Source organism: Myotis lucifugus, unplaced genomic scaffold (genome assembly GCF_000147115.1).
Source record: "Myotis lucifugus unplaced genomic scaffold, Myoluc2.0 scaffold_35, whole genome shotgun sequence".
Taxonomy (NCBI): domain Eukaryota; kingdom Metazoa; phylum Chordata; class Mammalia; order Chiroptera; family Vespertilionidae; genus Myotis; species Myotis lucifugus.
The window spans coordinates 541,026-563,322 of NW_005871083.1; the positions used below are offsets into that span (position 1 = coordinate 541,026).

Consider the following 22,297-nt stretch of genomic DNA (forward strand, 5'->3'; position numbering starts at 1 on the left):
TAAACAGGCATTCTTTGGCCTTTCAGATTTTAAATCGGGGACTTTTGTTATTCAAGGCCACCAGATTGGCTGAGCGGGGGCAATTTGTCCCTCAAATGCCAACTCTCCCCATTTCTTCACATTCAATGTGAGTGTTTCACATCGATGGGGTGACATGTCCTTTCATGGTAAGATTCTGAGTCAGGGGTGGTGACGACCCAGGCTGTGTGACAAAGGGAAAAGAATACAGAAAAGATGCTTCTCCCCACCCCCAGGAGAGTGGAAGCAAAGCAACCGCGCCCTCTCAACCCCCAAACCCGCCTGGTGCACCCACGGTGGGACTGACTCGGCCAGACCAGCAAATTGCACCACCAAGAAGTGGGGCAGGCGCTCCTCACACGCGTGGGTGCCAATGTCTGCCAGGCCCGGTGCAGCACACAGGGGCCACACAGACAAGAGGCACCCCAACCTGGCAAAATACAACACTTATTTAGAAAAAAAAAATGTTCAAGTGCTCTTTGATCCTGAAAGCGGTTTAGAGGGGTTGTGGCGATGTGGTTTACTGCTCACTGGAGGGTCTGAGGTAGCGTGAACTGCCCTCTCTGTTAAGCCAGGCCATTGGTTTCAGTCTTCTGTCCCTGGCTTTTGATTAGCATCAGGATTAAACTGGGACTTCTCCATGGAAATCCCACTAGATGGCTCTACTGAAGAATTTGGTGTGCAGTGGGGGCGTGGAGGAGTGGTAGCGATGGGGGAAGGCATTCCCCCAGCCACAGCTCACCCCAAGACCAGTGTAGTGGTGACAGGCAACACGTGTCGTCCACATCCCCAATCCACTCTAGCCATGGCTTCACACTCAACACCACCGGCTGGTGAATGGAGTGACTGAATCAAGGTACAAGCAAAAGGCTCATAAAATCCACAATTATACAAGGTGTCCCCAAAAAATGTAGACACACTTTGAATAATTATTAATTCCAATGGGTTAAATATGAAAAGAAACAGCAATTGAGCTGTCAGCTGTTAAAGTGTGCAGACATTTGGGGGAGGGAAGGACACCCTTTATTTTGAACGCGTGCTTTCTATCCTGCCCACTTTATGGAAAGAAGGGGGGGGGAAGAAAAGCTGCAAAGCAGTTTATAATTGGACGATTAAAATTACAAATATTTTAAAAACAGGTCAAAACCATTTAGAAAGAAGCAGCCGGAGAGGTTATCTGGGATGACTTCATTACAGAAATGAAAAAATACATTTAGCTCTAAGCTTCCTGCAACAGTGTGCCGAAGGGAAACCTTCCGCTGTCTGAAAATCAGAACACACCAGGTCACACGGTGACGGAAACGCTTTCCTAGCACCGGATTCCGGGAAGAATGTACATTCTCCAAACTCGCCAAGAGCGCTTGCTTTCACTTATTAAAGGGAAGCTTAATAATACTTATTAAAGTACTTGTTAATGTATTTTTAAATCTTATCAACATGCTTAAAAGTCCAAAAGCACCTCACATCGAATCAAGCACATGAAATCATAAATCTATAGCTCTAACAGAAGATAAAGACGGAAAGCAGACTTGTCTTCACAAGTTGGTCCCCACGTTTCTTTACTGCAAGCAACGAGGTGCTAGTCAAAGTGAATGAAAGCCTTGGGAAATATCAATTATCCCAAAATGCTGAAGGATCATAGCAACTAATGATAATTAGGGGACAATACAGGAAACAAACGTTTTAATCAGAGGTTCTAGTTACACCATGCAGACCACTTGGTGTGAGCTTCTGAACGATAGAACTTAGACACAACTTCGCTTTGAACGTGGAGCCCTCAGAGAACGCCCTTACTAAATTAAGAGCAGAGTGAGGCATCCCACCCCAGGTCAGAGGGATCTATATCCTTAAATAATTACAACAGTAATTGTAATAATGAACTGTGAGATGTGGGCGGGGTGGGGTGCCCAAGAGAGAGACTTAAACTGTGATCTGTTGGTTTTCTCTGAAAAAGGGTCTCTGGTGGGAGGCACAAATATCTGGAAACATCCGGAAGACCTGGTCTGGCTGGGGCTCCTCGGGAGCCTGCATCATGGACCCAGCGCCACAGGTCTTCATGGCTTCTTCCACCAGCTGCCGGACATAGAGTTGCTCGATCTAGAGGGATGGTGCACAGGTCAGAGTTGGAGATGGGAAGTGAGGTGGGACTTCCTTTGACCCCAGCCAGATTCTTGGATTGCTCCCGTCTAAAGCTAGCATGTGAGTCCCAAATGAATGAACCCCGAATAAGGAGATGCAAAGAAAGAGAAAGCAGTATCCCTACAAAGACTCCTATGTATGCTTTTTCAATATTGTCCCCCACTTGGCTAGCCAGTGTCCAGAACTCCACTATTAGAGCTGCATTCCTTTGACGGCGGTTAAATAAGGGCTTGTAAAACCCTTATTAAGGTCACTTAGGCCTTAAGGCAGGGTGGAATCCTTCTGGAAAGGAGGTTTTGATTTTGAAAAACAAACCACACAAAGAAAGGGCAGGGGAGAACACAGACTGTGAGAGTCCTGGAGCAGGAGGTGGCTCGGCAGTGGCAAGAATCCATTGCTGCCACGTGAAGGTCTCGCCAGGCCTGCCCCTGCTGCCTGTTCTTCACCCCAGTCCCTGCTGCCTGTTCTTCCGCCCAAGGATAAGCTGGGTCCTGATGTGTGGGCTGGGAGATCTGGCCACAAGCCCTGAAGCTGCCTGTTCTTACCTGCACGAGGATGAGTTTGGAGCGCAATGGGGTCATATCTGGAAACTCCTCTCCGAAGCACAGCACCACCCTGCTGTCGGGAAGCCGGCTCTGGTTGTTGTAGAAGTGCTGCAGCTCTGGAAAGACACGAGGAGGAAGGGCGGGCGTTTGCAACTCCTCGATGCTTTCACACCTGAGCTCACACACGCCACCTCGCCCACCTTGCCTGGGCCCCTTCTCCGGGAGGCCTCCAGGAGTTCTCAGGCCAGGAGGCGGGAGAGCTGTGCCACTAGCTCCTGGCTGTAAGAGTGAGAGAAGCAGAGAGCTTTGGAGCACAGAGAAGGGTTCCCAGGCAGTGCTGCAGGCAGCCTGACTGATTGGTTTCGGACACCCTGACCCCTAGGAGGAACACACACAGTGGGAACCGAATTGTATGCCTCACAGAATAACCATGGCTGATATGCAGCACTTCTGTGTGGGGGCGTGGTCCCGAGGACTCAGTGTTTACAAGGTCCACACACACAAACCCCCGGGGCCTGGCCAAGATGCAGATTCTGCCCCAAAGGCATATGGAAGGAAATGCTTTCTAACCAGCTCCCAGGGTGTAGGGACAGTTCATACAGAGCTGCAAGGTGCTAAGTTCCTAATGCTCCCAACAGCTGTTCGAGGAAGCTGCTGTACTGCTCCTCTCATTCTACACGCCGGAAGTCCAGGCATGGAGAGGTTTCCCCAGGATCACTCAGCAAAAGAAAGTGCAGAGGAGAATTCAAGTACAGGGGGCACCCCTGCTGCAGCTGTGCCTCTAGCCCCTACATATCCCCATGGGGACTGTGGGCGACAAATGGCCCTGGGAAGAAGGCCTGATCTTTAAGATACAGGCAGCAGCCCAGACGGCGTGGCTCAGTGGTTGAGCGTCGACTTGTGAACCAGGAGGTCACAGTTCGATCCCCAGTCAGGGCACGTGCCTGGGTTGCAGGCTCGATCCCCAGTGTGGGGCGTGCAGGAGGCAGCTGATCAATGATTCTCTCTCATCATTGATGTTTCTATCTCTCAGTCCCTCTCCCTTTCTTTCTGAAATAAATAAAAATATATTTAGGGGGGAAAAAAGACACAGGCAGCAAGGTGACAGTGTACAGACCTCGGAAGAACTGACTGGTGTCGAAGACCTTGACCACCTCGTCGCGCTCCAGCTTGTTGGGCCTGTCCTTGCACAGCACGGCGTTGCCGCTGTAGAACACGCGGCCCTGGCACAGCCGCTTGACCAGCACGCCCTGCCGGTTACTGTGCAGCACCACGCCTCGCTCCAGGTGCCCGAACAGCTTCCGCGTCACCTGCCTCTGCCGCTCGCTGGGGATGGTGTCCGCAGGCGGGAAGCGCACCAGCTCCAGGCCCTCCGACCCATACAGCTTGGTGCTGGGCAGGCCCGGCTGGCTCAGGGACAGGCAGCAGCCCTCGGGGCAGGTAGTGGTGGTCTGGCCCACCAGCTTGCCCCCGTAGTAGAAGCTGATGACCATCTGGGAGAAGACTGTGGGGAAAGGGGGGGACAGGTCAGGGGCTGAGGGGAAGGGGGTTCCCTGGTCCTTCCTGGGGAAATGCCCAGAGCCTTTCTTCCTCCCAAACTGGGGGAGCCTAACTGTCTGTGTGTCCAGGACCTTTCTGGCATTCTGGGAAGTTCATGCACTCTTTCTAGAAATAATAATTTTATAAGCCTGAATAAGCACACAGAATTGCTAAGGAAACCAATGATTCCAAATATAGAAAACCATTAGAGTGAGCTCCCTACCACTGGGAAGGGCTGACAGCTGCCACAATTTATCAGTCACCCTGAGAGTGACGAGGTTTGAACAACTTACTCTCCTAGGAAACTGGCTCCCCCTCACAGGCACTGCTATACCACTGCTATGTTATAATATGTAACATCGATTCTTAATTTGAAATCCAGGGGACTGTGAATTGGTCAAGAAAAAAGATATCTCTTTATTTTCACTAACCTCGAATTCAGACCTAGCATATCCTTCCATTATGAATGTAGACAACAGGCTACATTGTTCTAGAGTATATACAGCTATAGAACTAGGCAACCGTGTACAATACATGTATGTCTATGCTCTCAATCTCTGATCACTGAGAAACAAAGCCCCGCTTTGGTGCCGGCAGATCTTTAACACTCATGCTGACAACCTCCCTCTAACCAAGGGGCAGGCTTTGGCCAGAATCTCTAAACAGAATATCTGGTCTTCAGTGAATGTGCTTTGACCTCTGACTTCCTACTTATAGCAGTGACACTGGTTCTCCTTTTCCAGGCAATGACAGATGGCCCCCATTTTACAGTAAATTTAAGTTTTAAAAAGATGTAGAGAAAAACAGGACATTCATGATAGTCCAGGGGATACCCAGATATGAAAACCAAAGTGTGAAAGGTGGGGCTCAAGTGTCTAAAGTTTGGGAACCTCTAAACTAAGGGAGGAATAAAGACAACAGCTCAATTCAGGGATACTCCTAGAGAAATCTGCATTTTAATAGCCTTAAACTATGAGAAGTACATGCGCTATCAATGAGCTTGGTGAGTTTGGGGAACCCTTTAAGACCAATCTGGGGCTGATCCCTTGAGCCACATGAGCTGTGAGCTGCCCAACGCCATGGTGCCCCCTACACTTGTGCAGCGCACACCTGCACAACCGTCAGGGGCAGCCCTGTGGGGGCCACCTACCTCAACTGGGTTCATGCTGCTGTGCACTTACAATTCCCTGGACGCTCCTACGGGCTTTGCTCAAGAATCATTTGCTCAGTCAAATACTAGGACTCCCCACAGGCTCCATTTCCTCCCATGTTGGCGTTAATGGGAGTCTAGACTCACGCAGGGCCTGGAATCAGAGCTGCAGGGGCTCCAGTCCAACTCATTTATTTGATATTTGGGGAAACTAAGGCCCAGATGGAGTCACCCAGTATGTAAGAAGCAGCACTAGCATCCGACTCCCTGTGTCATTACCCCCCACTCACCATCCTCCCACCTCCAAGTCTGCCATGTCCGCATCGCCTGATGACTTGACACATTCCACTTCCTTCACTCTGAAACAATTCTGAACTTTGTCCCAATGGATGAAACACACCAGATGACTCTGCCGCCACTCTGCCCCTTTGCCCTGTCATGGCTGTGGCCTTATTTCACTCTAGTGTCTCTTGCTGTATGAACTTCAGGAGCAATGGACAGGTGTGCCAGATGTCCAGGCAGGGCTGTCCTAATGACCCCAACGCCAGGGGACAGCTTAGGCTCAGAGGAGATTCAAGCCAGAAGGGCCTGAGCCATGGCTCACTGTGCCATACAGGCGAGCAGTGGAGACCCACAGAGCAGAAGCCACTCATCAAGGGCCTCCAGTTACTCAGTCCAGCCCTTGGCAATCCTAAGGTTGCAGGACGCTGCAACCCTGTCCTGCTCCCGTTACATCCACCCGCCCACCAAGGACAGCCCTGCCAGGGGACAGTCTGACCACAGTGGCAGCAGAGCTCACACTCTGTATCTCAGCTGTGTGACCTTGGGCAGCGGCTTCCCTACTCTGTGCCACAGTTTCTCCATCAGCAAAGTGGAGATAATAATACTCCCACTTCACTGGGTTACTGTGAGGATTAAATGAGCTTGCATTTGTACTTAGCATATGTCAGCACCGTATAAGTGGTTATTAAACAAATTGGGGTAACAGGACAAAAGATTAGCTATATAGATGAGACCCTGAAGTTATAAGCCACAGTCCCTGGTCTACACAGCACATCCCAAGTGCTGTTCCCAGTGCTTTAGACCTATTAGCACATTTAATCCTCACAACAATCCCATGAGGTAGAGACTATTAAAATTATACCCATTTTCCAGGTGAGAAAACTGAGTCATAGACAGGTTAAGGTGATTGTTGTCAATGGCACGATTGCTAATTGGGGAGCCTGGATGCACTCCCTCCCTAGCAGACTGGCTCCACATCTGAGTTCTTTTTTTTTAATTGATTTGAGAGAGAGATAGGGAGAGGGAGAGAGAGAGAGAAACACTCATCAGTTGCTTCCCATATCCACCCTGACTGGGGATCGAACCTGAAACCTGGGTATGTGTCCTGACTGGGAATTGAACCAGTGATCTTTCGGTGCATGGAACAATGCTCAACCAACTGACCCACACCAGCCAGGGCACAACATCTGTATTCTTAAGCTCCAAGTCACACTGTCAGTTTCAAACATTGTACTTCACCCCAATTATTTCAAATACATACAGTTAAGAGCACGAACGGCAGCCACAGACATGTGTGGATCCACCAGCACAGTGAGGTGCTGCTCACACAAATTTGCTGCCAACCTTTTATATAGGAAAATTTCACCTAAAAATCCACACCTCTGGTTCCTAAAATGGGAAAATTGAGCCTGGCTGGGTCTGTAAGTCCACTGGGCAGGAACCACAAGCAGCCCAGAGGAGGGTGGCCCCTCCACTTTGCCACAGTCTCTGCCACTCCCTGTTGTCCTTCTCCTGACACTTCACCATTATATCGCCTGTCCCTATAGGGGTAAGAACTGGGGGCTCCTGACAACTTATTTACATGGGGGGAGGGGTTGTGTGAACCGAGCAGAGGTACCAAAGTCCACAACTTCTAGAGCAGCGGTTCTCAACCTGTGGGTCGCGACCCCTTTGGGGGTCAAACGACCCTTTCACAGGGGTCACCTAAGACCATCGGAAAACACATATATAATTACATATTGTTTTTGTGATTAATCACTATGCTTTAATTATGTTCAATTTGTAAGAATGAAATTGGGGGTCACCACAACATGAGGAGCTGTATTAAAGGGTCGCGGCACTAGGAAGGTTGAGAACCACTGTTCTAGAGGATCGGTGTAGGATTCTCTTTGCGAGTCATTCCACCTGCTGTGTGCTGAGACAGCTCTGGAATAACTGAGGAAGCTTCCTCCTCAGACCATGTCTTCTCGCCCAGACACTGCCAGACTACTCTCCTGCCCCCGGGAAGCGCTGGTCAGCAGACTCCCGGGGCCATAGCCCACAGCTAACCAGGTCAAAGGCCCGGTCCCATGACCCAGGGCCTCCAGGAGCTGAGCCTCTGGTGAGCATGGTGGCTGACCAGCATAAATCTAAAAACAGACTTGAAGCCAGATGCCTGGGTTTGAACCCAGCAACCCCACTTACCAGCTGTGTGATCTGAGGTGAGAGATTTAACCACTAAGCCTCAGTTTCCTCATCTGTGAAGCCAGAATTATAACAGTCCCCGCTCCCAGGGCCGCTGTGCAATGGGCAAGGGCTCGATGAATGGGAGCATCGTTTGCTTTACAATTTTCTTGCCTGGGTGAGAACCTGCCTCTTCCACCCAAAAACACTCATCCCATGAGGGCCGTGGTCAAGGCTCTTCTCTCTGCGCCCCGTTTCCCCCTCTGTGCCAGGAGGCCTGGGGTCTCCGGCCCCAACATTATGTGGCCCATCTTGAGGAGTCAGGCTGCCCCCTTCTCACAGAACCTGCCGCTTTGGGGGAAGACACCAGCTTCCTTTGCTCTGAAGACACCATCAACGAGCCTGAATGTAAATTCCAGGAGCCACTGGCAGGAACTCGGTCCGAGTCCCCAATGTAATTAGACAACAATGTGGCACAGAGACCACCTCTGTCATCTGGGGCAGGAGCAGGGATGGAACAGCCTGGGGCCACACCCTGCTCTGTGGCCCACAAGTTATGTGATCAGGGGTTTCTGAGCTGGTGAAACGGAAATAACAGCACCTACCTAGGGGTGGTGGAAAGTGATGATGAGATTAGGCCATGAAAGTCTCACTGATGATCCTGGACCCAGTTAGCATTCACTAATGTCAACCACCACCACCATGAAAGTCTCACTGATGATCCTGGACCCAGTTAGCATTCACTAATGTCAACCACCACCACCATCATCACCAACATCATCACCACCATCATCATCTTTATCACCATCATTACCATCACCATCACCATCATTACCATCATCATCACCACCATCATCACCACCACCATCATCACCACCATCATCTTTATCACCATCATCACCATCATCACCACCATCATCACCAGCATCATCGCCACCATTATCGTTATTAGCATTGTTATTGTTATAAACTTAGGTGGGAGAGAGTAAAACAAACTGTCACTGGTGACATCCATTGACCAATATGTCCCTACCAGAAAGTTTTAATAACACTGTGTTTGACCCTCACAACATTCCCATGAGGTAGTTGCTACTGTTGTCCCTACTCTACAGATGAGAAGCCTGAGGTCCCAAGTGGTTCAATTACTTTGCCTGGGGTCACATGACAGGGGCAGAGCTGGGCCTTGAGTGTGTCTGTCCCCACACTCTTTCTCCCCTATAGTTACACCTGCAAAGAGCTCTTCTGATCTATTTGTTGGTCCAGTCCAAGAAGACTCTCAAAGAGGCCAGCCACTTGCTCACTCCCAAACCAAAAGGAGGAATCAGGTGCCCGACTTCTGACACCAGATCATGCTCATCCAGGGGCCCTCAAGAACCCACACAGGTCCTTCGAGTTTTGTCTTCAGAATGCCCCCCACCCGGCCTGGCCCAGAGCACTTCGTACCTGAATGCTGTGCATCATAGGCGGCGTAACCCGGCACCAGCGGCAAGCCTGCTGGAGGAAGAGAAAAGCAGACTCAGATCCAGCCACACTCGGTTGTGTGCAGGGGAAGCAACCCAAATGCTCCCCCTCTCCAAAAGTTTCTTAAAAAGCCGCATATGGCGTGCTCCTGAGGCCCTGCCACAGGCTTCCGCTGAATTCGGTGTTTTTCCCTCTCAGTGCGGCGACCTATGTTTCATAAACGCAGAAAACCAGACCTCAACCCAACCAGCATGGAGGGGGGAGACTTCCTCTGTGCTGTGGGATTTCTGACCATGTGTCAGTGTGACATTGTGGGGCCACGCTTCCTTCCCCCTGCTCCCAAAATACCGGGGGACTGCGTGTCCACCAGCCAGGGCTTGACTTGAAGGGGAGCCCAGCCCGAGCTAGCTTTCTCAGAGGTGCTGCTGGCACAGGGAGGGGGGCTCTCCAGGGCCCCTGATTTGGCACCACCCCACACCCACAACCGTTGAGGCCCATTAGGCTAGCGACCGCCTCCGGGTCTCCCACAGGGGACAGTGGGGGAGAGGCCAAGTAAGGGAGCAAAGGCACTCATGCTCCCGGAGGGAGGGTCATTTCAAGCAGTGGTGGAGGGGGCGGGTCGTCAGGAGCTAATAAGAAGGTGAATGCCTCATTTAGCTTCCAGGCCCTGTAGGGTCAGTCCTGATGTCTCCATTTGTCATGAGGAAACTGAGCCTAATATACGATATGCAACTTCTGACAGGGGACTCAAATCCAGGGCTGAGCGAGCAAGTGCCCGTTCCGGAGCTCTCCTGCTCTCCAGCCGCTGCTCTGGGCTGTGCTTGGCTCTGAGAGGTCCCTAATGTCTGAAGAAACTGGATGGAGGACTGAACAGACCTAACGTGGCCCAGAGCTGTGAATCCCCTATGGTCCTGGAGAAGTTCACTGCACTCCCTCCCCTCTGACCTCCCCAGGAGCCGCGCAGGAAGCAGACACCTCCTATGGGAAGGACACATGTGTCTTCCTGGGAGGCAGTCACCACCAATAAAATAGAGATCATAGCAGTACCCCCATCCGGTCCCCACCCCACCCCGGCTGCTATAAGGCTGAAACCATTCAAACACGTCCAGCCCCCAAGCACTGGGAGTGGTCTGGACTCCCATCCTCACCTGCGCTGGGCTGCTGCATCCACCAGTCTGGGAGGAGCTGATTCCTGCAGGCCTCAGGCGGGGAAGGGCTCCTTTTGACCATCCCCATGTACTCATCCACAGGACGCTGTGCGACCGGGAACAAGACAGAGAGCAGCACAGTCACTAGGCTTCCAAAGCAGGACCCCAGAGTTGTAAAGATGAAAGACTAATGCTTAACTAAGACCATATTGTCACCGTTAGCTCATAAGACAAAAGGGAAGTTTTACTTGTATCTTGAAAGATCCAGGATGCTCAGTGATCAAACTACGTAACTGAATTACTAACCTCTTCAGGGCCCTTAATAATAAGGTTATTGACCTTTTCCTAAAACTGCCTGTTGCTGGTTCTGGGAACCCAGCGCCCCTGACACTGAATGGACTCTGCCACGCTTTCGTGAATCTCACTCAATACACCATGTCTCAACTCCCCATCTCGGACCCCTTTCTTAAAGGAGGTTGGTAAATCCAGTTAGGAAACGTTTTTGAAATCTGCTTTTCCTGTGATCCTGGTGCACCAATCCTGTTATTTCACTCTCTTCGCTGAGTCAGCAGAAAAGCCTCATGGAAAACGGGACATAGTTGGAGTGACAGGAAACCAGGAATTCCGCTGATCTGCTGCCAAAGACCACGCAGACACGTAAAAGCTGCCATGTACAGAAAAGTCAGGCAGCTCAGAGTAGATTATATTTTGTTATCTGCATTTCCTGACCACCAAGCCACTCCCAAGGATTCTAGCATTGCTATGTGAATTAAGAAGAATTTATATAGCACCCCCACCACCTTTTACAAGGGCTGTGTGGGATTATTTTAGCTATGCAATGTCCACCCTGTAACAGCCATAAAAACATAGTTAAAAGGCTAAAGGTAGAAGAAAATGGCACCCAAAGAGCTAAAATTGGTATTCAAATACCCATTGCCTAGGACCCCATTAAGCCTTTACTTATAGCCTATTAACTATGACTTTACGTACAATTCTAACAAGCTTGGTTATATGGCGTTCTAACCCATCAAGGATGAAAAGCTGTGTATTGGAAGACGGGCAGCCCACCAGCCATGAAAGCTAGTACAATAATCATGCCATAGGAACAACCCTAAGCAGGAAGGAAAGTTCCCATATTGTTCACTGCAGCATGCTAAGAAGGTACGAAAATATAGGGTGCATTACAAAAGACTGGCATTCAGAAGGTTTAAGTATGAAAATCCAGAGCTTGGGGGAGCATCACTGACACAGAGCAAGCACTCTCCCCAGCCCTTGGGATTAAGGACTGGACACCAGGCGAACGGGCTGACCGGCTGGCGGAGGCTGGCCTCACACAGGTGGCCCAGTCCCCACGTTCTCTCTCTGCTGGGGCAGAGACAAGGTTTGCTGGGAGAGCCTGAGACTCTGGATGTCTTGGTAGAGCAAGAACAATGCCTTCTGCTGTCGGGCCAGACCTCCGGAAACGCTGCCCCACTTACCTCCTTGATCAGCTCATCAATTTCAGAGTGACCACATTCCATCTCAGTGACTTCATTCACACAGCCAGGAGTCGACACGCCTAATTTGCCTATGGAAAAGCAGACAAACATGACAAAATGTGGCCAGAGCTCTGAGGCATCCCTACCATCACTGAGGCCATCAGTGGTTTGTTTCTAAATGCTGAGTGGAAGGAAATAAAAGTATCTTCCCTGGTTTGGGAAAGGCCTAGACATTTTTTTCCCATGCTTCTTCAGTCATCTGATCAGCAGAATCAAAAGAGAGAAGTTGGTTGTTGTTGTTTCTAACACTTAGAGGCCAAAGAGCACTTGGGTCTCTTCCTTCTGGTTGTGGGGATCTCAAATGAATGCATATCAGAGCCCCTTTACACCAGGTGTCTACCGCCCTGCAGAGGTTAAATTTACAAGCTGGGGCACTTGTAGGCACTCAAAGGTTTCCTGGCAAAATATGTTTGCAGGTTAGATTCTTTTTTTTTTAAGTTAATTGGCAGGAAATCTCCTTTTAGCCTTTCCAAATATATCAGTACACGTGTGCATCTGCACACACACACACACACTCCACGCACATGCACGGCACGGCAAAGACTCACCCAGGCCCAGTTCGAACCTGCCTCCGTCAGGAATCACTAAAGGCACGTGAGCATTTCCACAACAAGCTCTCTGGATCAGGCTAGTCTCCTCCTCACTCTTATGCCTCTTCCCCAGCCATAAGTTTATCAGTGTGAGATGTATTATAACATTAGTCCCAGCGAGCTACAAAATTGGCCTATTGTTTCATCCTCGCTGAACTTTTATTCCACTTTGATAGATTCAAGAATTCACCTAGAAGCTGTTGATGGGGGAAGTAGGGGGCAGGTGGGGCACCCCCAATGTAGCTTGCAAACTACTGAAGTACAGAGGAGAATGGGTCCATGTAGACTTTATGCAAATGCCATGCCTCTCTGCCCCCACTGAGAACCTGCTTCTTTAACATCCACCCTTGCAGGTGATGCTGGCTGTGCCCCATCTATAAACAAGTTGGGGTCACCTGCCAGTTCAAGCTTGGCTGCTCCTGGGGGTAGAGGAGTAAGAGAAACTTCTCCATTACTTCAAACCACAATTTACTTTGTGGTGACAAAAAATATTTACATATTGGAAATATGTACATATTTCCAAAACTGGGAAATAAAGCAAAAAGATGACTGGCCTTTTGAAACCACTCCAGAGGATTATCCAAGAGGTCTCCCCTAAGGGTCATCTGATTGTCCAGGTCAGTTTGACTCCATACTGACTATTGATTAGACTTCAGACTCAGGAAAGCCAGGTGTTAATGGACAGGCAATTAAGCTAAAAACGACCAGCAGAAAAGATAACTCCCAAACTGCGGTGTAGTGCCAGCCTCCGCCTCCGACCTGCACTGACCATGTATGCCAGTGTGGCATATTCTGTCAATCAATCTTTGTCATCGAGCTGGTTCCCTCACTAATGAGTCAAGTAACTCTCTGATCCAGGTTCACCATATATTTGTTAGGGTCACAATTTTAACTTTTTTAAAATTACCCATCAACATTTTTAACCTTCCCACAGTGGGAAGAACTCAAACTTAGAATTTCTACATAGCCCTTACCAGAGAATTCTCTCTCTTTCAGGCCTTACTGGACTTCTTTGAAGGAGAAAAGGATGCCATGCCCATATTCTAATTGCTACATCTAATGGCTAAGAAAATCAATGTGTTAACAAATGTTTTAAACCAGAGGTGGCAATTAGATTTTATCTCATGGGCCAGCTCCGATTCATGGCAGCTGCACAGCACACCACTTTGAAAAGGATTCTGGGGCCAGATTCGAGCTCCATACATCCTGGTTGATTAGTGATGTCTGACCGGAGCATGGGTATCAGGCCTTGGGAGATGGGCAGCACGTTGTTGCTATCCCTGCTTTGAATTCTTCACAGATGCTTTCCTGGGATTACAGAGCTGGAAGAAACTTCAGGAATCATCACATCCTGAATTCCTAAACAATGACCAGGCTCTGACAGTGTTGAGTCATAGCAATGAAACTAAGTGTCATCATCCAAAAATTCATTCAAGAACTTCACTCTGTACCTCAGTCAGCCATCCCTTCTTTGTCCACCTGATGGTCCCCTAGCCTCCTCTCAGAGTTGCTAGAAAACAAAAGGAATTCCTTCCACACTGTCAGAGGATCCCCGCTCCTGCCCAATCTCATCCCTGAGTCCAGGGATATCCTGCAGCCTCCAGGCCAGCAGAGCTGGCTGCCACCCAATCTCCCGCCCTTTCCTTCCATCGGCGCCACCTCTCACTCAACTGGAAGCTGCCACTTGGTCAGCAGATGGCGGGTGAGGTCAGTGGGAAGAGAATTCCTTATACAAAGGAGAGAACTATTTTGTTTAGCTGAAACCACTTGCCCCAGACCCTGTGGGTGGGCGGCTTCCACCCTAGGCCTGGGCCTTGCGGCCTCTGTTGGACTGAGTGCCCATCCAGGATAGTTACATTTTTGCTCTTCCTCTGGGACGATGCGGTAAACTTTGTATGGCTCAGAAATGTCCAGCTGGGACCGGTCTGTCACTTCCTCAAAATCTGGACTCTTGTTTAAAGCGCAGCGTAGCCTTGTCTTCCATGTGGCTGGTTCAGCTTTGTCCCCTTCCTTAAATTTCCCTTTAAAAACCGCCCAGGCCTGAAAGGAGAGAAAGCAGTACATGAAACAGTCAGCCCCTCGGCCACAGATATCCATGGTCACCGTCCCCACCAGTACTTGCTCGCCCTCCTGAGAGCCATTTTTAGCCATCAACTCTCATTCAAGGAATTCCAGGCCTCAATCAGACCACTTTCTCGGACAGATGTAAAAAGACCCAGGCCAGGAAGGGGACCCCAAGATCTCCCAGCTGAGCTGAAACTGAAACTCAGGCCAACACAATTCCTTCCCTGGACCAGCGAGCCAGGAGGAGCCTGAGGTCAAGTAGCACAAGGAGGAAGTGCACATGGTTTCACTAGAATGTTCAAAACAAAGAACAATTTGTGTGTGTGTGTTTTTTTAATCAACCCCTGGCATGAAAATTTAGCATGAGAAGGAAACATTTGCAAAAATTCTGAGTGTGGTCATCCACTGACTGCCCTGCTACTTTTAATAGAAATTGTGTTTTGCATTTTGGCATTTATTCTAGCCTTCCCCCCCACCTCCCCAGGCGCTGTTTAAAATGCAATGAAATAGTCTCTCACTCTGTTGGGTTTTTCACAGCTCTGTTTTCTGACCTCTCCAAACCTTAGACTCTGAACTAGGAACAAAGATACAAAACTGGAAACTTAAGGTCAGAGGTAGAATGGGGCACTGTTGTTTGTTTGTTTTTAAATCAAAGGTGTGAAGGGACATAGTTTTAATTTCAAAATTGGAATACAGAACACACCAATTAGGTCACTACTGTCAGGTGAAAATAACCTTTGGCATTAGGCAGAATCTTCCAACCTAAAATAATACCAGAGCTAGAGGAAATTCTCAACCCCACTTGGGAAATTGCAATTCCAAGGGGTAACTTCCCGAGGTGACCCTGTATGGGATTAAATGCCAGCTGTTCTTGACTTAATGGCAATCCCCTGGGAGCTCATGAAATGCAGAGACCGGCTTCCAGCCTGCACTGAGTTCTTTCCAGGGTTCTCGGGCTGGGTCTAAGATATCACCCCGCTGGGAGATCTGTCAAGAACCCCTTAACTCAATTTCCACCCTGAACATTATGAAAAAGAAGCAAAATACTTTTTTAAAAAAAATAAGTATGAGCTGCTATCAGGGCCTCATCAGTACACCAGGGGTGGTACAAACTGCGCTCAATGTCCTTTCAATCTCCCATCTCTGGTCCCCTCCATGAAGCCGACCTCAGGATGACGCCTGCGGACAGTGAAGGGGTCTCTGGTATAAGTAGATTCTGAAGACCCACTTATTAAGGCAGAAAAACAAACTGGTTTTAACTCAGACATTTTTAAAAGGTGGTCTTTGTATGGAACTAAAGGGTGCTCCACTTCACCAGAAAAGCCCTAAATGGCTCTATCTCACCAAGGCCTGCCTGACTCCTTCCAATAGCGGGCACATTTGGCGGACAGAGAAACGCCCATCAGAGGATGGCGTGAGCTAGCGCAACTCAGAGATGGCTCCTTCCCACCTGTATTTCACCAGCCCAGGCTGTCACCCTCCCCGTGGCCGCCCAGCTCTGGGTGGGCGCCCTGTCTCCCTCCCGCCCCCATTCCTGCTGAGATTGTACACTCATTTCAGATTGCCACACTGAGCGACTGCGTAATCAACGGAAACATTGGGAATCTTGCACATTTTTCTCAACGCTGTTGAAACGGCCATGCAGAACATTGCATAAGATACATAAATCTGGGGCTTTATTTCATTACCCCCAGAGCAGAAGCTGAAGCAGGGAGCAGTGTGAAGGGAACGGCCTTGCATCTCCTCCAGCAAGCCACAAGCCGGGGTTATGCAGCCTACTGGTCCAGCCCTCTCTACTCTCCTCCTGAAGAAGTTTTACTGATGGTCAACCTGCGACTGTGCCCTCCGCACCCCACACTTCTGCTTCAATCTGCCCTTCCTGGCCATGGTCAGCTCCTCGAGGGGCTCCCAATGTGAAAGGGGAGAGCACGCCCCGGGGAGCATCTGGCAATGTCGGAGGCATTTTTGGTTGTCACATGTGGGGGGCAGGTGCTGCTGGCATCTCGTCGGTAAGGTCAGGCATGCTGCCAAATACCCCACAGTGCACAGGACGACCCCGCAACAAGGAACAATCTGGCCTTAGATGTCCAGCTGAGGAGCCCCGGCTGATAGCCATTGATAATCTAGAACAGCAGTCGCCAACCGGTGGCCCGCGGACCACTGGTGGTCTGTGAGGTCCGAAAGGTTGGCGACCGCTGATCTAGAACTCCCAGCTGACCAGGTGGAACCTAACACTGTTTAAATTTAGCTAGAGTCATTCCCAAGAGAAGTTCACCATAACGCTAAAGGTGAAAAACCTCTATCAGAGAGGAATCCGCATCCCCCCATGAATGAGAAAGGATGCACTAGCAGCTCAAAAACCTGGCAGAACCCAGACTACTGATCTGGGGTCCTTGATGGGAAAAAAAAAAATCTGCTGGACATGCAGGCCACATGGGACCCCTTGAAGGTGAGTGCAAAACATCCACAGGTGCCCACTCTCCTTGGAGAGCGCCAGTAGTTGGCATCCGATTCTCAAAGAGCCCTGCAACCCCAGGTGACAAACTTAATAGAATTGCTACATGTGTGGCCCCACTGCAAACGTCAGAAAGAGAACTGAAGGACGGAAATGCCTCATAAGCCAACTTTGACCTACTTAGACCCCACTCTGAGGCCAAGGTATGATCTTTGGTCATTTTGTGTCAGAAGACAGTCATCCCTGGCTGAGTCTGGTGTTGCCAAGGGGTCCCGCAGGGCCTCATTCCCCTCATTCATCCGAGGTCGCAGGTCTGGTTCTGGCCCTTCACAACTCAGCCTCTGCACTCCTCCTCCATATCACTCACTGTCCCCTCCCTGTCCCGGTTCGGTGGGCATCACCCCCAGAGCATAAGCTGAAGCAGGGAGCAGTGTGATGGGAAAGGCCCAAATGCCCACAGAACCAGCACACAGCAGCAGCAGCAGTTTGCAAACGGGGCTCTGAGTCAGACCACCTGTGGTGCATCTGTTTGCAAAAATGGAAGCCTGGGCTCACCTTGACTAGGGCTACAAGTCTCTTCAGGGGATGGAGACTGCACTTCTGGAGCCTTAGAGAAGCACCCCAGGGAGCAGGGCGGGTGGCGGGGGGGTGGGGGGGGGACAGGATTCTGGTGACCCACTAGGCTGCAGAGCTGTGCTGCTCTGGCTCCTGGCTCCTCGGCCTGAATCTAAGGGTACTAGGTGCAATGGCAAGAAACCTGTTTCTCAGTACTGCTGGAGCTTGGGAGTGTGGGCTCAGAGGGGGGCTGCCTGGGTTCAATGCTGGCTCCATCATCCAAGAGCTGTGAGATCTTAAACAGGTCACTTCTCCTCTCAGTGCCTCTACAGAACAAGGACAAGGACAGCACCTCCTGCAGAGGACTGTGTGAGAGGAAAACTCAAACCCTGTGGGGCCAGGCCTGCCACAGAGCAAACCCCCAACCAATGCTGGCAGTCACCGTGCAAATGGTAGAACCCAACAGCAAGTCCCTCAGTGCTTGGGGTGCTCACCATTCTCAAGGGAAGGAGACTATTTCTAGGCACCTGCAGCAGGACATCCCATCTGACCCAGGCCGGAAGCAGTGACAGATGGTGTCTCTCTCACTGAGCTGACCCTACATTGCCAACCAGAAGTTACTTTGCAAGAATGAAGAAAGTGTCCTTAATCTCATCAGAAAAGGCACCACTCTACAACTGACCTCAAAGTGATTAAATCACATAATAGCTGCAAAATCACATGGTATATTTTTTTAGACACATTCTGCACTCAATCAATGTTTGTTTTTAAAAATTGGGTTAATTTTCAAGCAAATAAGAAAAGTTGTCACTCAACACCTCCACCAGCCGGTGAGGGAAGACAGAAGCTACGCTCATGGTCAGGGGAGGGAAGCCCAGCCTTTACCTTGAAAATGGAGGCATCCACTTCCTGATTATAATCTTGTTTGCCAGCGTGTTTCCAAGGGATCCGGAACATGCTCTTCTCGTCGTTTTCCCAAATCAGCCCTGGGTACATGTTGCTGTCAATTTGCTCAATCAGCCACTGCCGAAGCCTCCGGCCTCCGTTCCGGTCACACATCCTTAGAAAGAAAATAACATATTCTCAGACATTACAAGCACTGTCTCATTCATCACAGCACCCCAGGTACTTAACAGCCCAGAAGAACTAATGGGAAAATCAGAGGGCGGCAACGCAGGGGCCAGCTGGGGGAAACCCGCAGATCCAGGACTCCGGCCGCCTGCCCTGAGAAGACAATGCCTGCCTCCAGGACTCAGAGCCCTGAATGAAAACCGAAAGCTCCCTGGGAACTCGGCAGCTGTCCTTCACCCAGAGGTTGGCCCCACCTACTGTTCTGGTTGTGTCCTTCCAGCTTTTACCCCAGGTTTCCTTTCAGGCACATCTAAGGCATCATTCCATTTTTAGCACGAGATAGGGAAAAGTCATTTTTACATTTGCAGGTCCCTTCCATGAGCACCCATCGCTCTAAGAGCCAATTCCACTGCTCGATGCCCCGTTTGACCAGTGTTCGTGAGCAAATAGGACATTTGTGATCTCCAAGAAAGAGGAAAGTCTCAGGCTATCCCTCTAGATTGTTCCTTCACAGCTGGTTTAGTGGTAACAGCATGAGTTTGGGAAGGGCAGAGCGGAGGTCCCATTCAAATCCCGCCATCTCTCAGCTGGGTGGCCTGGGAGCATCTTTTAACACTGAAGTGTCAGCCACACTGGCTGAAACTCGGGGACAACTGTCAGTACTTGGCATCGTTGTAAGGAGGGCTCAGACAATGTGTAGAAAACATCTGGACCTTTGAAGAGTTCTCTAAATACAGATGTTGTTATTATTACCCCAACTTTCTTCCTCAGGAACTCTTCTGACCAACTGGGAGATAGCAGACAAGCGTGAGGAAATCAGCTGTGGCTACAGACAAAGTTAGCCCGATAGACTCTTCCAGAAGGTGCCAAAACCAGGGGACCTCACCATCCCAAGGTGCCCAAAGACATCCTTTGGGAGAACATTCTGCCAGAGCAGACAGCTGTCCCCACAGCACAGAGAAAAGAGAAAGCAATCATGCCGTATCAGCTCTCAGCCCACGTTTACAAGAACAGGGGTGGGAATCCCCTAGGCAGTTGGACAGACGCCCACCCAAAAAAAAAAAAAGGCATTTCTATTCTTCTGATTAAAATGTGACCTCTTCTGGCAAACAAGTTTGAAACCATCAGCAGTGACAAGACATAATGTCCCCAAGAATATGGTCACATCTAGAGCCACGCTGGTCCATAAAGCAACAAGTTATAAAAGTTCTGCAGGTGGCTATGGGGTCAGAGAGGGCATCCAGGTCCTGAGAAGGAGGTGAGGTCCTGTGAGCACCCAATGTAACCTTTTCATCCAATAGCCCCAACTGCCCCCTTGTGTATGGAAAAGGGGTGAAGTGTGTGGAATGGTCATTGGGCTTCAATTTGAAAACCGTAGGCTCCAGCCAAAGGCTTTTCTCTAACTTGACCTGGCTGAGCTGTTTGAAACTCTCTCTGAGATTCTCCTCACGTGCAAAGTGAATGGAGCTCGTGTCCCAGAATTCTAAAACAGTCCCTTGCGTTTATAAACACGGGACAAATTTGGGAGGAGCACCTAATGAGAGAAATGAAACGACACCACCAAGTTCCTCCCAGAAAGTAACTTGGCAGGGGGCACATTCCTATGGGTCTCTCCTGCTGGAAAGGCGGGAGACTGTCCACTCCTTGGGGAAGGAGCTGTGTGGGGGACAGGGAGCGGGGCCAGAGCACAAGAGAAAGGTTAGTGTCTGTGGATCTGTCTATTGAAGGACATGTTCCTGTTCACTAGCGTTTTGCTCACCCCCTTAGTACAAGGTTCATGAACTAGAGTTCATGTTCCAGGAGCATCCTGAAATGAAAAGCAATATTTTGTTTGTATGGGAATTTTTCCAGAAAGTGATCAACACCTTCTTGGAGGGATTTTTAATGGATTTATAACCCCAAAATTGTTAAAGACAACTCTCTTGGTGATTTATGAGGAAAAGAAAAGAGAAAAGAAAGTAAGAGAGCTGGCATTAAGAGGGAGAGTAAGTCATACAATATAAAAGCTGGACCAACTTTAGAAATCATCTAATCCAGCCCCGCTTGGTTCAAAAATGGAAAAACTGAGGCCCAGAAAGGCACCCCAACCCCAGCAAAGGGGTCTTATTTTACTCTGCAGAGAAAAACCACGGTTAGATCATAAGACCTCAGCACATGGACAGCCCCGCCTGAATTTTCAATGAGATCACCTGCAAGATTCTAAACAGCCTATGGTTCTAATACAATGAAGATCCATAATGATCTATTAAACACTAACAAATTAATTCCACCAAATGCTGAGCCAGGAAAAATTTATAAGCCCAGTCACATGTTTATAACTTCCTCTTCCTTGATTTTTAGGTAATAATTCTCTTTATGGGCCAAGTCCTATCTGGAGTTAATCTCTACCCTATAAATGAGTCCGGGGGTCAGGCTTCCCAGGTGGCAGGTGATAAGAGGTTGCCCTGGGCCCAACCAACCCGATTCCAATTCCGGGATGTACCTGCCAGGTGGTGCAGGACTCGCCTACTCCCACACCTCTCAGGGCCCCTGGGCATCCGCCCTGGCCGCCACGAGACCCAAAAGCATCAGAGCCATTTCTCCCTCTGGCCCTAATCTTGCTAAAATAACGAAACCACCCCTAATTCTTTACATGGAGGAACGTGCCACAATCCAAAAGGAAACTCTCAGACTGGCTCCTAACAGGTTTTAAAAAGTGTGTTATATCCCTCCATATGTTAGGGGAATCGTTCAAAATCCTGGAACATGCGGTCTCTAGTTTCCATTCCTGAAGCACTTCACAGCTCCGGGTAATACATTTCATCTTCTCACCGCAGTCTGCCCTTTGCCTTGGGGACATTTTACATAAAAATGGTCTTGTTAGTTGTGACCCCATACAGACTTCTTGCCAGGGGAGCCTGGGCTATGGTGGAAGCAAAGGACCTCAAACCTCACTCAGAAAACCTGTCATCGATCAGAATAAAAAAATCCAGTCTGCCCCTTCACAAGTTAACCCGCACAAGCAGTACTGGTTATGGGACAGCTTCACCGCTATGACCCTCCAACTATCATTCCATGTAGTGGGATTTGAGTGGGACAACGGGGGGTTTATAATAAAGGGTAAATATTTCCCTTCATTATATGAACCATTCTAAAGTCGTCCATGCAAACCAGATTTTAAGAAAAATGAGATTTTTTTAAGCATCAAAGCCTTTTAGGGGCAGCCGCATAATGATCAACGACTTGGACCTTGAGAAATAGGGGGGGGGGGGGGGCAGAAAACAGAGGGCGCTGGGGGAAGCGGCAGCGCCGGCTCGGAACCAGGCGGCAGCTGCACTAGTGCCGGCGCGCTGTCTCCTCGGCCCCCCAGAAACCTGGCGCCTGATCCCCTCCCGCCCGCCCCGGCCACCTACCTGCAGCCGTGCGCGCCCGGCCCGCCGCCCGCCTTCGGTGCTGCCGCCCGCGTTCCCACGCTCGCCCGCCGCGCTCGGGAGCTGCGGCCGCAGGCTCCGGCGCCCGCGCGTATTTAAGGTCGGGGGCGGGCCCGACACGCCACGCGCCGGTCGCGCCCGCCTAAGTGGTCGCGCGAAGGCCTCCGGA

The 22,297-nt window shown here is 49.9% G+C and overlaps 1 protein-coding gene across 2 annotated transcripts; it reads right to left on the reverse strand.

The window, feature by feature from the left end:
* Positions 1-1,673: 1,673 nt before the first annotated feature.
* IRF8 (interferon regulatory factor 8) lies at positions 1,674-22,169 on the reverse strand. 2 transcript variants are annotated; one of them, XM_014454288.2, is made up of 9 exons: positions 22,111-22,169; positions 18,533-18,707; positions 14,430-14,613; positions 11,924-12,012; positions 10,446-10,551; positions 9,280-9,330; positions 3,820-4,206; positions 2,703-2,818; positions 1,674-2,115 (listed from the first exon to the last, which is right to left on the reverse strand). In XM_014454288.2, the coding sequence occupies exons 2-9, from the start codon at positions 18,704-18,706 to the stop codon at positions 1,939-1,941; spliced, it is 1,284 nt and encodes a 427-aa protein (XP_014309774.1). In that variant the 5' UTR covers position 18,707; positions 22,111-22,169; the 3' UTR covers positions 1,674-1,938. The 2 variants fall into 2 exon arrangements, with proteins under 2 accessions (XP_014309774.1, XP_006087067.1); XM_006087005.3 differs by having other exon boundaries at positions 1,773-2,115; positions 9,280-9,327; positions 22,111-22,135.
* Positions 22,170-22,297: the final 128 nt, after the last annotated feature.

Excerpts from the sequence above, each read along its gene's own strand:
- IRF8 (XM_014454288.2), bottom strand. The coding sequence starts at position 18,706 with ATGTGTGACCGGAACGGAGGCCGGAGGCTTCGGCAGTGGCTGATTGAG. Across the intron at positions 10,552-11,923 it reads TTGATGAGCTGATCAAGGAG|CGTCCTGTGGATGAGTACAT; the intron begins GTAAGTGGGGCA and ends CCGGTCGCACAG. Across the intron at positions 2,116-2,702 it reads CCAAACTCATCCTCGTGCAG|ATCGAGCAACTCTATGTCCG; the intron begins GTAAGAACAGGC and ends CCATCCCTCTAG.